Source organism: Melanostigma gelatinosum (assembly GCF_949748355.1).
Source record: "Melanostigma gelatinosum genome assembly, chromosome: 12".
Taxonomy (NCBI): Eukaryota; Metazoa; Chordata; class Actinopteri; order Perciformes; family Zoarcidae; genus Melanostigma; species Melanostigma gelatinosum.
In genome coordinates, this window is record NC_136645.1 from 26,784,456 (window position 1) to 26,798,669 (window position 14,214).

General features: G+C 46.0%; 1 protein-coding gene across 1 annotated transcript in view; it reads left to right on the plus strand.

The window, feature by feature from the left end:
- Nucleotides 1–12,555, plus strand: part of shtn1 (shootin 1) — a gene marked incomplete at its 5' end in the record, with an annotated part of 43,902 nt that extends 31,347 nt beyond the window's left edge. The window contains 10 exons of the mRNA XM_079280771.1: nucleotides 1,053–1,134; nucleotides 1,242–1,336; nucleotides 1,467–1,613; nucleotides 5,425–5,578; nucleotides 5,769–5,886; nucleotides 6,285–6,367; nucleotides 9,014–9,117; nucleotides 11,126–11,176; nucleotides 11,574–11,694; nucleotides 12,426–12,555. Of these exons, the coding sequence (XP_079136897.1) occupies nucleotides 1,053–1,134; nucleotides 1,242–1,336; nucleotides 1,467–1,613; nucleotides 5,425–5,578; nucleotides 5,769–5,886; nucleotides 6,285–6,367; nucleotides 9,014–9,117; nucleotides 11,126–11,176; nucleotides 11,574–11,694; nucleotides 12,426–12,457 (987 nt within the window). The 3' untranslated portion in view covers nucleotides 12,458–12,555. The remainder of the gene's footprint in view (nucleotides 1–1,052; nucleotides 1,135–1,241; nucleotides 1,337–1,466; nucleotides 1,614–5,424; nucleotides 5,579–5,768; nucleotides 5,887–6,284; nucleotides 6,368–9,013; nucleotides 9,118–11,125; nucleotides 11,177–11,573; nucleotides 11,695–12,425) is intronic.
- Between the last annotated feature and the right edge of the window lie 1,659 nt (nucleotides 12,556–14,214).

Here is a 14,214-nt window from a genome sequence, read left to right on the forward strand (position 1 = left end):
TGCACCATGTCTAACACTTAGGCATGGTTTTAACCTCGGATAACTGTGACAGCAGAGGCACTGCTGTATCTCTATATTTGTACTGGCAAGCTGACTTTGTTTCTGAGGTGCAGTGAGCTAAGCGAACCTTTTTGTGCTATTTTCTTCACCCTAGCTGGTAGCATCTGTCTCTGTTTGAGTTAGTTTTGTCACACCGAAGGCAGAAATGGAGCAATGACTTGTTGTTAGGTATAAGGGAGTTACATTTACACGAAGCCTTGCAGTTATACCAGCTACTAAAAGGCCAACATGTGTGCTGTATGGCAATGGTTTCAAGAAAGGATGTGGGCCCATCTGAACCCCAGTGAACTCCTCACTCCCCTCCTGCAGGGTGGACTTACTCGCACTACATGGTCTTCTGGTCTGGTGTCCTATTGCGTCGCCCACCGCTTACTGAGGGCTCCCAGCTCTGTGTTGGTTTCAGTATCTGCAGGTCAACAAATGGATGCAGACAGAACCTAAACCAAAATGCTTGTTCTCACATCTCCTTCCTCCTCCTCTCTCTCCTCTTGCTCTACCTTCCCGCTTGCAACCAATCAGAAGGACAAATCACCATGTGACCATGATACTTTTCTCCCAGAAGACGTTTGTCAGGACTCTGCACTACATTGCCAGACTGTCAGTATGTTACTGTAGGCTTGGAGAACACCACTGATGACAGTATAACACTGGATCATTTTCATCCCGACCAGTTTCCATATGTTTCCTCAATGGAGCTGTAAAAGGCTGACATTTGGATGCTTTTCCAAAGACCAAACCCCATTTACTACCCGTCATGGACACTTTGCATACGTGTATAGTTATTTAAAAAACATTTGTGGTGTATTTTCCTCCCCAACAACCAGCTGTTGGTTCCATCATTCATATAAAAAAGAAATAACTCCTGAATGAGAAACGAGTGACTTCAAATGTTATTTGTAAAAACCTTGTTTGTTATCTCCATTTTAACAATGACAGTGATTGCTATGAAACAGAACTCATATTGTTATTCTCTACTCTCTTCCTCCTTACAGCTGCTGAAAGAGAAACACGATAACACTGTTTTAATTGCTGAGACAGTAAGGCAAAAGAAACTCCTGGGCAAATATAACAGAGGTTAGTGTGTGTGTGTGTGTGTGGGGGGGGGGGGGGGGTCGGCATTATGTGAATGCTATGCTAATCATCGTATGCTAATCATGAGCATGGTCTTATTTCCTGTCCAGTGTCTCAGTTCGCTGTGGAGGAATATGAGGCCTTACAGGACACCTTGAAGCTGGAGAGGGACCTGAGGACGGAGGCAGAAGGCTTTGCCACAGCGGTGAGTTTTCTATAATAACCTTCTGTGGTCCTCTTTAATTCTGCGTTTGATGACTTTCACTATGCTGTTTTGTCACTTGTACTCCCTGACTGTCTTTGGTATGGGGGAATATCCATTTTCCTTTATTCAGATGATGGTTGAGCAAACAAAGCTGAAGAGACAGAGTCAGATCCTGATGCAGAGCTCCTCGCCCAGTCAAGCTGTACAAGAAGCCCTCAGCCAGGTCACCAGACTGACCCAGGATCTGGAGACACAGAGGCTGGAGCACCAGAACCAGGTCTGTGTACACAACTCCTGCACAATTTATGGATGTAGCATTACATATAGAGTTTGGCGTCTTTGGTTCTTGATTGGGCATGATGGACATGGAAGACTGAGGAAGTGGTGAATACAACATCTGTACAGAATTCAGTTCATTTGTTTTGACGTTGCATCAAATCAGAACAAAAATATATTTATCTGGAGAGGCTTTTCATATAGAGCAGTACTTTATCATTGACCCAACATTCCCTCATAAGCAAGATCTGGGGTGACAATGGCAATAAAAAATAAAACCCGAGTAAAAACCTTGGCAGAACCTGTCTCTGGTTGGGCTGAGAGACGGAGAGAGAGAGCAAGGGTGTAGGTTTGCACATGGACATAATTGTCCCTACCAAAGTCGTTCACATTATCGTTGGAGTGAACACGCACACACACTGAGGAGCAGAATCGCTTGTTTGCACAGAGGAATGTGCCTCTGGTGTGAACAGCACGACTGTAACCAGCTATGAGGTCACCGAGGTCCAAACCTCAAATGTTGTGTTTTCTTTCACATAACTAGTCATTTCCACCATAAATGAATTCTGGAAATGAAATATTTTCATGCTCAGCATTAATTAGACCCCCACCAATGTTGAAAGCAAACCTACGCCCTTGAAAGATAAAGGGAGAGAGGATGCAAGTTCTTCAGGCAGGTGGAAGTTGAGCCTCACTTTGAGATGTCTTCTCCTGAAAAAAACTCATATGCTCTTGTCATTTGGGGACTTTTGGATTGAATTACATTCTCAATGTGTAGTTCTCTTAAAAGAAAAAGAAAAAACACAAACCCAAATTTGAGGCAGTGGCAGATGAGTGCAGAAGATCAGGCTTTAGTGTGTGGTGACCATGACCACCATGGCCCTCCGTTGGCTCCAACGTGGCCCTCCGTTGGCTCCACCGTGGCCCTCCGTTAGCTCCACCGTGGCCCTCCGTTGACTCCACCGTGGCCCTCCGTTGACTTCACCGTGGCCCTCCGTTGGCTCCACCGTGGCCCTCCGTTGACTTCACCGTGGCCCTCCGTTGACTTCACCGTGGCCCTCCGTTGGCTCCACCGTGGCCATACGTTGGCTCCACCGTGGCCCTCCGTTGGCTCCACCGTGGCCTTCCGTTGACTTCACCGTGGCCCTCCGTTGGCTCCACCGTGGCCATCCGTTGGCTCCACCGTGGCCCTCCGTTGACTTCACCGTGGCCCTCCGTTGGCTCCACCGTGGCCATACGTTGGCTCCACCGTGGCCCTCCGTTGGCTCCACCGTGGCCCTCCGTTGACTTCACCGTGGCCCTCCGTTGGCTCCACCGTGGCCCTCCGTTGACTCCACCGTGGCCCTCCGTTGACTTCACCGTGGCCCTCCGTTGGCTCCACCGTGGCCCTCCGTTGACTCCACCGTGGCCTTCCGTTGACTTCACCGTGGCCCTCCGTTGGCTCCACCGTGGCCATCCGTTGGCTCCACCGTGGCCCTCCGTTGACTTCACCGTGGCCCTCCGTTGACTCCACCGTGGCCATACGTTGGCTCCACCGTGGCCCTCCGTTGGCTCCAACGTGGCCCTCCGTTGGCTCCACCGTGGCCCTCCGTTGACTCCACCGTGGCCATCCGTTGGCTCCACCGTGGCCCTCCGTTGACTCCACCGTGGCCATCCGTTGGCTCCACCGTGGCCCGCCGTTGGCTCCAACGTGGCCCTCCGTTGACTCCACCGTGGCCCTCTGTTGGCTCCACCGTGGCCATCCGTTGGCTCCACCGTGGCCCTCCGTTGACTTCACCGTGGCCCTCTGTTGGCTCCACCGTGGCCCTCCATTGACTCCACCGTGGCCATCCGTTGGTTCCACCGTGGCCATCCGTTGACTCCACCGTGGCCATCCGTTGGTTCCACCGTGGCCATCCGTTGACTCCACCGTGGCCCTCCGTTGATTCCACCGTGGCCCTCCGTTGACTCCACCGTGGCCTTCCGTTGACTCCACCGTGGCCATCCGTTGACTCCACCGTGGCCATCCGTTGACTCCACCGTGGCCCTCCGTTGGTTCCACCGTGGCCATATGTTGGTTCCACCGTGGCCATCCGTTGGTTCCACCGTGGCCCTCCGTTGGTTCCACCGTGGCCATCTGTTGGTTCCACCGTGGCCATATGTTGGTTCCACCGTGGCCATCTGTTGATTCCACCGTGGCCCTCCATTGGTTCCACCGTGGCCATACGTTGGTTCCACCGTGGCCATCCGTTGGTTCCACCGTGGCCATCCGTTGGTTCCACCGTGGCCATCCGTTGACTCCACCGTGGCCCTCCGTTGGTTCCACCGTGGCCATCCGTTGGCTCCACCGTGGCCCTCCGTTGTCTCCACCATGACTTTAGCCTTTAGGTGCTAAATGAATCAGTGCGCTGTCACTGCTTGCTGATGCATTCTGCGGCTCAAACATGTCTGACGACAGTGTAAGAAGAATACTTTTTCATCTTTTGAATTGGAAATAACACATTCTGCAAAACAAACATTCACAGAATAATAAAAGTTCCAAGCAGATTCTTGATATTGTGGCTGCCTGAACACATCTTGGTTGAAGACCCAGGATCTGGTATGTAACACTGGTATGTAACAGCTCCAGATAGCAGTCGACCAAAATCGCTTGTGTGCATATTCATTCATGCTTTACTCATTAGAAACAAAAACATACTGTGGCATCACCAGGGGCCAGGTGGTAGATAGATGCTACCTCCCCTTTAATGATCAGCAGCCACATCACAAGATGGCCGCCGATGGCGCCAACTACAGCTCCCAGAAGGCCTCACCACTCACCCAGGTGGGTGTTTTAGCCACCTGATTGAGGCAGGACTTAAGAGCTGCAGGAGGAGAGGAGGAGGAAGAGCACACGGCTGGAAGGAGCTCTGAGAACTAACCTGGACTGGAGAACGGCGTAAAGAAAAGAGCCGAGCCAGACTGAGGAGGATTGAAAGGAAGAAGACCCGGTAGCCGGTGAAACCGAGGACACGCAAAGTTGAGTTTTTTTAATACTGTTCAGTTTAACGAAGCTTTATCTCCTCTTGGACGCTTTTTGTTTGTTTTGGACTTTTTGAGTTTGATAACGAGAATTAATGGAGTTCCCCCATAAAAGAAGACTAAAACTTGTTTTTGTGAATTACCTTGCACCACCCCACCCTATAGCCTGCCATATTGACCTCTCATTACATTACAATAGTTCAAAAAAAGAAAATGATTACATATATGACTCCCTCCTGTGCTTTACACCTGTAGTGCCTCTGATTGATATGTATCAAAACAGGAATTATTTAGCCGGTTAATTACATAGGGGGGGAAATACCTGGTGACTCACAGGCTCACAGACTCACAGGCCATGATGGTAAAACCTAGGGGCCATGACCTGCCAGACTGATGAATAAAAGCAGCGTAGCCTCCAGCTTCCTCCCACCTCCTCTGGCACTGATGGAAACAATCAGAGCTGAGTGGGATCACTGATCCCTCCTGGTGCTGGGTGGAGGTGAGCCATACCCTTCATTTGAGGAACAATTAAAACACTGGTTAAGGAGCTGGGGTTGGGGAGCAGATGACTGAATGTCAACTGGTAGCTAGCCAATGCTATATCAAAAACCATCACCGTAGGATCTGCAGCCGCCACGGCCAACACAATGCTGCAGAGCTCATTGTACGTGTACATTTCTTTCTTTCTTTATATATTTCCAGGTTGCTCATGTTGAGTGACGGTTTGTTCAGTGAACAATACGCTAGTTCAGGTTCAAAAGTGTAGAAACTCATGGTGGTGAACAATGAGTGTGTGTTGTGGTTCCTGTCAGATAAAGCAGATGGAGGACAGGCTGCAGAGCTGCGAGGCTCAGAGGGAGATGATGGCATTGAGGCGTAAACTGGAGCTCGTGGAAGAGGAGAAAAGGGAATACAGCGACAAATGCTCCAAGGCTGAACTGGAGGTCAAGGATCTGCGGTCTACAGGTGAAGACATATTTGGAACTGTTAGGATAGGACGCACTGTGGAGCTTTGTGCTGTACGCTATGCGAGCTCTCAGCAGGCAACAGGCCCCTTTGATTGACAGTGTGACCATGAGATTAGTTGTTTGTCAGATTTCCCTTTCCTGCTCTTGGTGCTGTTACTGTGCGTCTACTGTAACTGGATGTGTTTCAGTTGAGGAGCTCCAGAAGAAGCTGCAGGCAGTGACCAACCCGCCCCCAGGTCCAGCACCTCCACCTCCCCCACCACCTCCACCTCCTCCAGCCCCAGCTCCGGCCTCGAACCCACTCAGGTCTGACCTCACACACACAATACGCTCTGCACGTCATCAGTCAGGCAAATCCTTTTTACTTTGATCAAGTACGTTTCCAGTGAAACATATTTTTTGGTGAGCACCAGAAACAGCTGTTTGAAGCCATTGGTTGACTATGAAGCCTCACTGTTGGCCTTCATCAACTTTATTCACTCAATTCAGCATGTGGAATTAGTCACTGAGAGAGCTGTCTGTCTGTCTGGTTTTCTTTTTTCATTAAAATATTTAAAAAAGCTGATGGATGACTGTGATTGAAACTTTTATTTGTTCATGAAAGGATGTTGGATGATTAGGGAGCAAATAGAAACACAGGGATGCTGTGAAAGCAGCTGCCTAAATAACAACCACTTGATCTTCATGTGTGCCCCCCATTGTAGTCTGCTGTTGTCATTGATCCGAAAGAGAAGAGACATCAGTACTGACATCCCACTGGTGGTCCAGGACTCAGCCAAGGCACCAGGTACCCATCAAACATCCACATAATGTGCATTATATCATGCAGGTCTTTGTTTGTTGTGCTTAAGTATAAAGCACCAGTATTAATGCAAAATATGCAGTTAAAGGTGCACTGTGTAATACCTGGCCACCTGCTCCAAAGAACTAGGGGGCAGCACTATACTTCTACCACTGGGTCCGTACAAAAACATCTCACTTAACAGTTATAGAAAAAGAGAACAGAATCCACAAAACTCAACCAAACTGCTGAAACTCAGAGATACCACTGCTATCCTTCTTCACTTCTGTGTGCCATCTGTGTGCCACTAACCGGGGCTGTACGGTCCGTGTACCTCCTGATAGGTTGGTGGAGTGCTGGCTCTATCCTATCTGATGGAGGAAACAGAAAGTTTGCTTATCCGGCATGGAGACTGGGAAGTCCCCAGAGATCAGAATCTCGGCACTGGGGTCGAGCTTTGAGCAGAACAGAGCTGAAGAAAACCTGCGCTTGTTCTTATTTTTCTCCAATAATAATGAGAGATGCTCTGGCATTATGGAGGGCCTACTTATATGTTCTAAGACTGTCTCGCCAAACTAACCGAGATTCTTCCAAATTGGTGGAGTGCCATAGCATTTCAAGTTTTTGCGATGTTTGCTTAAATTTGCAGGCTTGAGGGTTTTACCATGGAGCGAACCGCCTGTTTTATTATCTTCTTTTTTAGAGGAGCAATAGAGTCTAGTGTCATTCGCAGTGAGCCTGTAGCACTATCGACATGATCAATCTGGGACGGACTAAAGTTAGCACAGGAGTCCTCTGTTTTGTTGAGACGAGGTCGAGGGTGTGCTGACAGAAGCCAATCTAAGAATGAGATCAACGTATCATCTCATTCTCTGGAACTCTGGAAAGATGCAAGGTCTCCACCACCATAGAGTCTCTGAAGCTTTGCTTACTCAGGCTATCATCATCAACGTCCATATGAATATCAAAATCAGCTACAATCAGCTAAACCTTTTCTGCTTTAAGGACTAGACTTGAAACTAAATTCAGGCGGGAAAAGCAAAATATGTATAACAAATGCAATTGTCTGTAGTGTTTTCCAGGTTGGGTGTTAAAGAGTAGCAACAAATCTTTCAAACAAGTTATAATTTAGTTTTCAGCAACCTGAAAATGCTTAGGATGGGTTAAATGTACGGTCAGATTTCTACCTGTATGTTATTGACCATTGTAATAACGTGTTTTGTATACTGATGGTGTAATAATCATGTACACTATGAATTAAAAGTGTGTATGAGTAGAGGGACTGAGGACAATTTCAGATGATCGTTGTGCAAATAGAAATTGATATTCAATTTCAGTGAATCTTTTGTATTCCAAGATGTCAGAGAAGGAAGTACTGTTTTAATGTCCATGATCTGTAACTCGTACTTCATTTCAATTCACACATCCTGGCTATCTTTTCTTTTCTCTATGCGACGTATGGTCATTTAGTATTTTAAAGGGCTGCTATTTGTCATGTCAGTGTCGGAAAACTGCTCTTGAATCCTTTTCGCCCTTTCTTTTGCAAATCAATGTCACGTTTGTGTAGAAGGACAAATGTTGACGCAAGTGGTGTATTCGAAACTTTAACTTGAATCTCGATCATTGGCCTATCAGGTCGACGTGATAAATTCTTCAATTTGTGCAGACAAAAGGGAAGCCTTGACTGGAGCAGGTGGATCGTCCATGTTGACTGAACAGGCTATACTGCGTCCTCATTCCCTTAAATGAATATACGAGTCCTGAATTGGTCGCTTCGCACGTGGTATTTGTTGGAATCACATACAGGGTTGAATATGTGCCACCCAAGGATCTTCTGCTCTGACACCTGAATAATAGTCTCTTTCAGAGCACTTGGGAGGAAAATATTTGACTGTTACTTAAACACAAAATACTCTTGGTGTGACATTACAAAGACATCTTCTGACAATAGTTCCATTGTGTATGCCGTTGAATGTTCTCTGTTAGAAAATTATATATTCATATTTTTTGCCAATGCGCTGCATTATTGCAGGATTCTGTTTTTTGTTCCCATCTTTTGTGAAGTTGATAAACCTTATCCTCACAGAAGGTTGGATGGAAATTGCCGAATAGTGTTTGTGTTTTTAGACAGTGTGCAGAAATTCATTTCAGTATCATTTTGGTAACCTCACCCACCGGAGGAGGCTCTGAACTCGAAATGTGCGCTTTAAATACCACAAAATTAACATCCACAGCAATGATTATTTATTTTCCCGTGAATACAGCCAAATCCACCCGAGAACAGTATTTACAGTAATCCAGTGCAGTCAATGTTTATGGCATAATTACGAGGGAAATGCTGCAGCACAAACACTTCATTGATTGGTCCTGCATGGGGGCTTGTGTTATTTTCAAGCTTTCAGATCCAAATGAGCTTTATTTCAAGTGCAGCGCTAATGATGCCTGTGAATTACACAGTGCCTCGTGCCTCTCAAAATCATTGAAACTCACTTTAGTTCTTGGCACTGGTTCCCAGTGAGGCAGGCTCCTGTTTAGTATCAGTGAAGCCGTTAAATATGACGTGTCTGTTTAAAAAAAAATAAAAAATAAAAATAAAAAAAGGCACCGAAGACTAATCTTTGTCTCTCTTGCTTGTGTGTGTCTCACTCCCAGAAACCGACATCAGGCAGCAGGCAGTGGAGGAGATGATGCATCGGATCAAGAAAGGCGTTCAACTTCGACCTGTCGGCCAGTCACCGAATAGAAGCAGGAGACAGGTACCTTCAACAATCCTCTTAAACGGCGTATCACCCTGACAATGTCTGCGACCTGCTGTGTTTTTACAGCCAGTTCATTAAAGCTGCAGTTTAGTGCCGGGGAACTGTCTGTCTTCTACGTAAAAGCGTGCAAATAGTGATATGCCAGAAAATGAAAAAGGGAGTTTACATGAACCACATTCGTAAAACGAAACCACGAACGTCAAAAACAATTGTTACCCAAATAATAAAAAATTTAAAAATGACTACTTGACCATTCATCTGTGTCTGTTAAATCATATGACCTTAGCATAATTTTACCATTACTTTTACAATTGGAATTTTAACTTTCTTACCCGTTTGTAGAAATTAATTCTTTTTCGTTGGATTCGCGTGCTGTCAATCAGAAACTCCCTCGGGTCCGCCGGCTCTCTCTCTCTCGGCTAATGAGGTATAAGACAGGAAACTTCAGTTTTGGATTCCTGGGAGAGGCCTCTCCCCCGGTCAGTCCCTCTGGAGCTCTGATAGACAGTCAGCGAATCCTGCCGACAACGCCAAATTGTTGTGGAATATTTCTATGAAGTCGGGAGAAGAGTGTCAAAGTGTTATCAAATCAATGTCAAATGAAACAGAGTCTGGATGAACGATCAAGGTTGTAATAGTCATTTTATTTGCTTGCAAGCAAAGAGAACACAGTCTCACAGATACATCACGTCATCTGCAAGAGGTGCTCTGACAACATAGTCAGATACATGGACATTTATACTGCTTCCTTTGATTGGGTCACTGTGACCTAATCAAAGAGTTCAGTCACAAGAAATACAGAGTCTGAATAAGCCTGTTTTACCATCACACATCACATATACATACAGAGGGTCATGCTCTTCAGCTGATGCTGATCAGGAAGTACCGTAATCTAGACCTCTGTGTGTCGCCGTCTTTGAAGACAGAAACAATGCACAGGAAACCAGATAACAAGATAACAGATAACAAATAACAAGACACCTGGATGCAAAACTGATAGAATCATCTACTCAAATAGGTTTTGTGCCTGCATTTTTAAAGACTTACATTCTTCAATCCTAAAGCATAAGATGATGACATATTTTCCCATAACACCTCACGTGTCGCTGCTCACAACTTTCTCGAGAGTTGCTCATCAAAACAGCTTCACACTTTGTTTTGGTCCTGAGCAACACACCTGCCATGACGCAGTTGCATCCCTTAGCAATGCTAAGTATACGCTGCATTTGGGGGCAAAAGCTCACACTAACATCTCCCCTTTTGGACTGACAGCTCATAAGTTATGAAATACCTTAAAAAGGAGGATAAAGGTTTCAAACCTTTGTTGTAAACACGTTTTCTACACTAATGGACAGCTCGAATGTTGCTCAGGGGAGAAATATTCCCTCATCACGAAAACCCAGCCGATGATGCTTCAAGAGGATTGAAGGCAGAAAATCGGCTATGAAGACAATCATTACAATCTGCAGAGACGTCTCACCGTGACTCAAATAGACAGAGAAGACGTGAAAACATGAAATGGGAGAGTCATTAAAGGAAGTGCGTGTGCATTTTTGCCATGATTGTGGCAGAAAATGTGTTATTTTTGTCGAAATCACCAAACTACATTGTTACGCATATATTGTTCAGAGCTCTTAAATCCATCAGTGTGTGGGATTATCTGTCATGTTTTATCAAAACAAGAAGCTCTCAGATGGCCAAGACATCTTTTAGTCTGCATGTTCCTCCGCCACAACGCTGGCAAATTAGACAGCATTAGGACCTGCTCTATGAGGTAATTATAAATAATGAGGATGGGAAAATTGACGTGACTCAAAATGGTTGTGTTTACACATTTGCTTCTTGTAGAAAGCATGCATCCTCATGCTTGCCTACAGTGTCTCGTCTCTGTGGTAAGAGGTGCAGTTTAGCCTCTAAGTGCTGAATGAGGAAAAATAAGTATAATGTGTCCGACTGCTGTTTATTTACCAAACCCGTCTTGTTCCTCCTTTTTTCCTTTTACCAGATGGAGAGGCTTCCCTCTAATTCTGCCATCCAGGAACTCAAAGGAATCATGGTAATGGGACTTTAAAACAATCCAATGTCCTCACAAGCCGTCTTTGACTGGTTGAACTGTCAGTGACAGTACACCAAAGGAGAGGCTTTGGATTCTTCACTACATGGATGTGTTCACACCAGAAGTTATGATTTAAAAAAACAAGATGAACTTCAACAAAGGTGGAACAGCTAGTCTGATGTATTAAAGGAAGAGAAAGTGCTACTGCAACATTTAAAGAGCTGCAGTCAACGTTGACACACTATACATACACGAAGAAGAATGAAACCAGCAGATTATTCTACTGTTGATTATGCATCCACTCCAAAGCTTCTTCAAGATCTTCTCATTTTGAGCTCCGTTGTTCCTGAACACACCATCTGTATGTATGCATGTGTTTCTTGTTGAATCTGTCAAGGAGAATTTCAGTAGAACCTCCCCCCAACCAAAGGCAGTGTCTCCGTCATCAAACCACGATGAGCAGCTGCAGAGGATCCTGCTGAGGCGACGGGGTGCACTGGAGTCCCAACACGGCCCCAGTGAGTTTCTCCTCCTTCACTTTAAGCTGTCTGTGGGCTATGATGCATCTACAAAGTTTCAAATGTAAAATATCAGTTAGAATTGGATTCCCTCAAATGTTTAGCCTTTGTTGAAAAGCTGGTGTACATGTGATTCTGTGGATTTTTGTGACAGAGGTTGAAGTGAATATAGAGCTCACATTAAAGCCGACCTGTACTTCTCTCATGGGCTTTAATGTGAACTTGTATACTTTCATAGTGGATGGCACGAGCAACAAATCAGACCACACCCGTGTCCAAAATGACCAAGTCAAATCTAATCCTATGATTTGTCACATACCCAATCATACACAGTACTACAAATTATTTTCTGCCCAGCTCCAGAATACCGGCAACAAATAGAAAAACTAGAATTCGATGAATGCTATGGAATATATTTTACAACGAAGCAGTAAAATAAGTACGTTCCAGAGAAATGAAAAGGCAAACAATGAATCAGTATGATCATCAGTGGGTATAGCAGATGGATGAATTATAATTATTAGTCATACATTTTTTGTAGTGAGATAGAGTGAAATAATGACAGTCATCGGTTCAGGAGGAGTGTCACCAGTCATAGAAATGATGGTGGAGAAGTTGATCTTGAACACATCTGTGATAGTGTCTTCAGAATCTCAGCATACTCTTTCTTACCTGTGCAGTCTGAGAAGTAATAACACGAATATTTTCACTGAGTGTTTGCATATCTGCAGGTCTCCATTCCATTCTCTCCCCGACTGTGTGAGGGGTGCCACCGGGCTGAGGCCGGCCCTGACGTGAGGATCCACCCATGAGCTGTAGACTGGATGTGGGTGGCGAAAGATCACATGACGCAAATCCTCTAGCATTTCATTTTATTGTGTGTGTACACCATGCATTTAAAATAATCATTTCAGACTGTGTTGTAAGGATTTCCAAACTTAGAAAATAAATTAGAGCAGTAATGGTGGTGGTGAATAAAGACAGAGGTTACGTAACACCTGAACTAAGAACAAGTGTGTCATTGATTTACATTGAGGCCATTTCATTTCAGTGGAATGAATGCCGTGTATCCCACTCCACCTGTGCAGGGTTCATTCAGCTCTTTCTCTAATCCTGAAGGTAAAGCCCAATGCACTGCGGGGAACAGTGTTTTGCAGCCTTGAGCATCTGCCAAAGCAAAGTATGTTTCTGAATTCTTCTCCCTAGACCTTGTAGCCTCCCCATGAGCAATTACAGGCCATTGTGGCAGACTTTGTTTCCACTATTACCCTCACTTGCCCCCCCCCCCCCCCAACCTTTAGGCCAGGGATTCCCAAAGTGGGGTGCGTGCACCCCTGGGGGTGCGCGAGCTGCCTCTAGGGGGTGCGCGAGAGGAAAAGTGTAATGGCGGTCTGATGGTGTAATAATATTACATATAAAAAAAAAAAATGTAATTTTAATTTAAAAACTGTCAGGTGGGACATCTGAAGCTATCAGTCGTAAAAGAGGAGAGGGACAGAGAGAGAGAGAGGAATCGGAGGCGAGGGGAACGGAGAGGTGCGTTGGGGAGAGACCGGGAGAAGAAATCGAGCCAGAGTCAGAGGAAGATGAGACGGAGGAGACCGAAAAGGAGGAAGGGATAGCACAGACAAATCGGGAGCACATCGGCCCATCGCGGAGTCAAGGTGAAAAAAGAGGAAATGAGAGTGAGCATCAGACTGGGAAAAAAAGAGGAAATATGATGAAAAGTATCTGTGTCTGGGCTTCACTTGGATTGGCAACGCAGATTCCCCAAAGCCACAGTGCGTGGTGTGCAGTGAGGTTCTGGCTAACAGTCTGAAGCTCTTATTTACGTCGCCACCTGAACACCAAGCATGCCAGTGCAAGTCAAAAGCCCCTTACATTCTTTATATCCAAATTGGAGGAGTTACAAAACAGCCAAAAACAACTGGAGTCTCATTCATGTGTTGGGTCTATAAATGACGCACTACGGGCTTCATATCTGGTTACAGATGTTGGGCTCTGACCAAATGGCTTAAATATGTGCTGTGGACAAAGAGAATCAGGCCTTCACTTTGTCGAGCAAAGGGTTCATCCTGATTTGTAGTTGATAAGAGCAAAGGGATTTCCCACTAGGGTGTGAATTCCCCCCCCCCCCCCCAAAAAAAACCATGGTAACCTGAATGCACCGCTGCAATCTCATTGGCCGAAGGCCAACAGAGGCCCAGGACCCCTGTGGTTCAACCACTGTTCTACAAAACTGTCTGCAGGTTCACACTTCTCTGCTTTTTCCAATCGACCTCGGTTGAGTTAGGGAGCACGCAACCGCTCTTCACCCGGACCTTCGTCCTGGACGCATGAAGATACATCGGCCTCTCCTCCCCCCTCCAGCACGACGGAGGCCACGATGACGCAACGGCCCTTCTCCCCTACTCAAACCCTGTCAGGTCACGAGCCGTTTTGCTGGACGAAACGACAGTGTTCCACTTTGAGTACGGCTCCACTCAGCCCGCGAGACGACTCCGCTTCAGCGATCCGTTC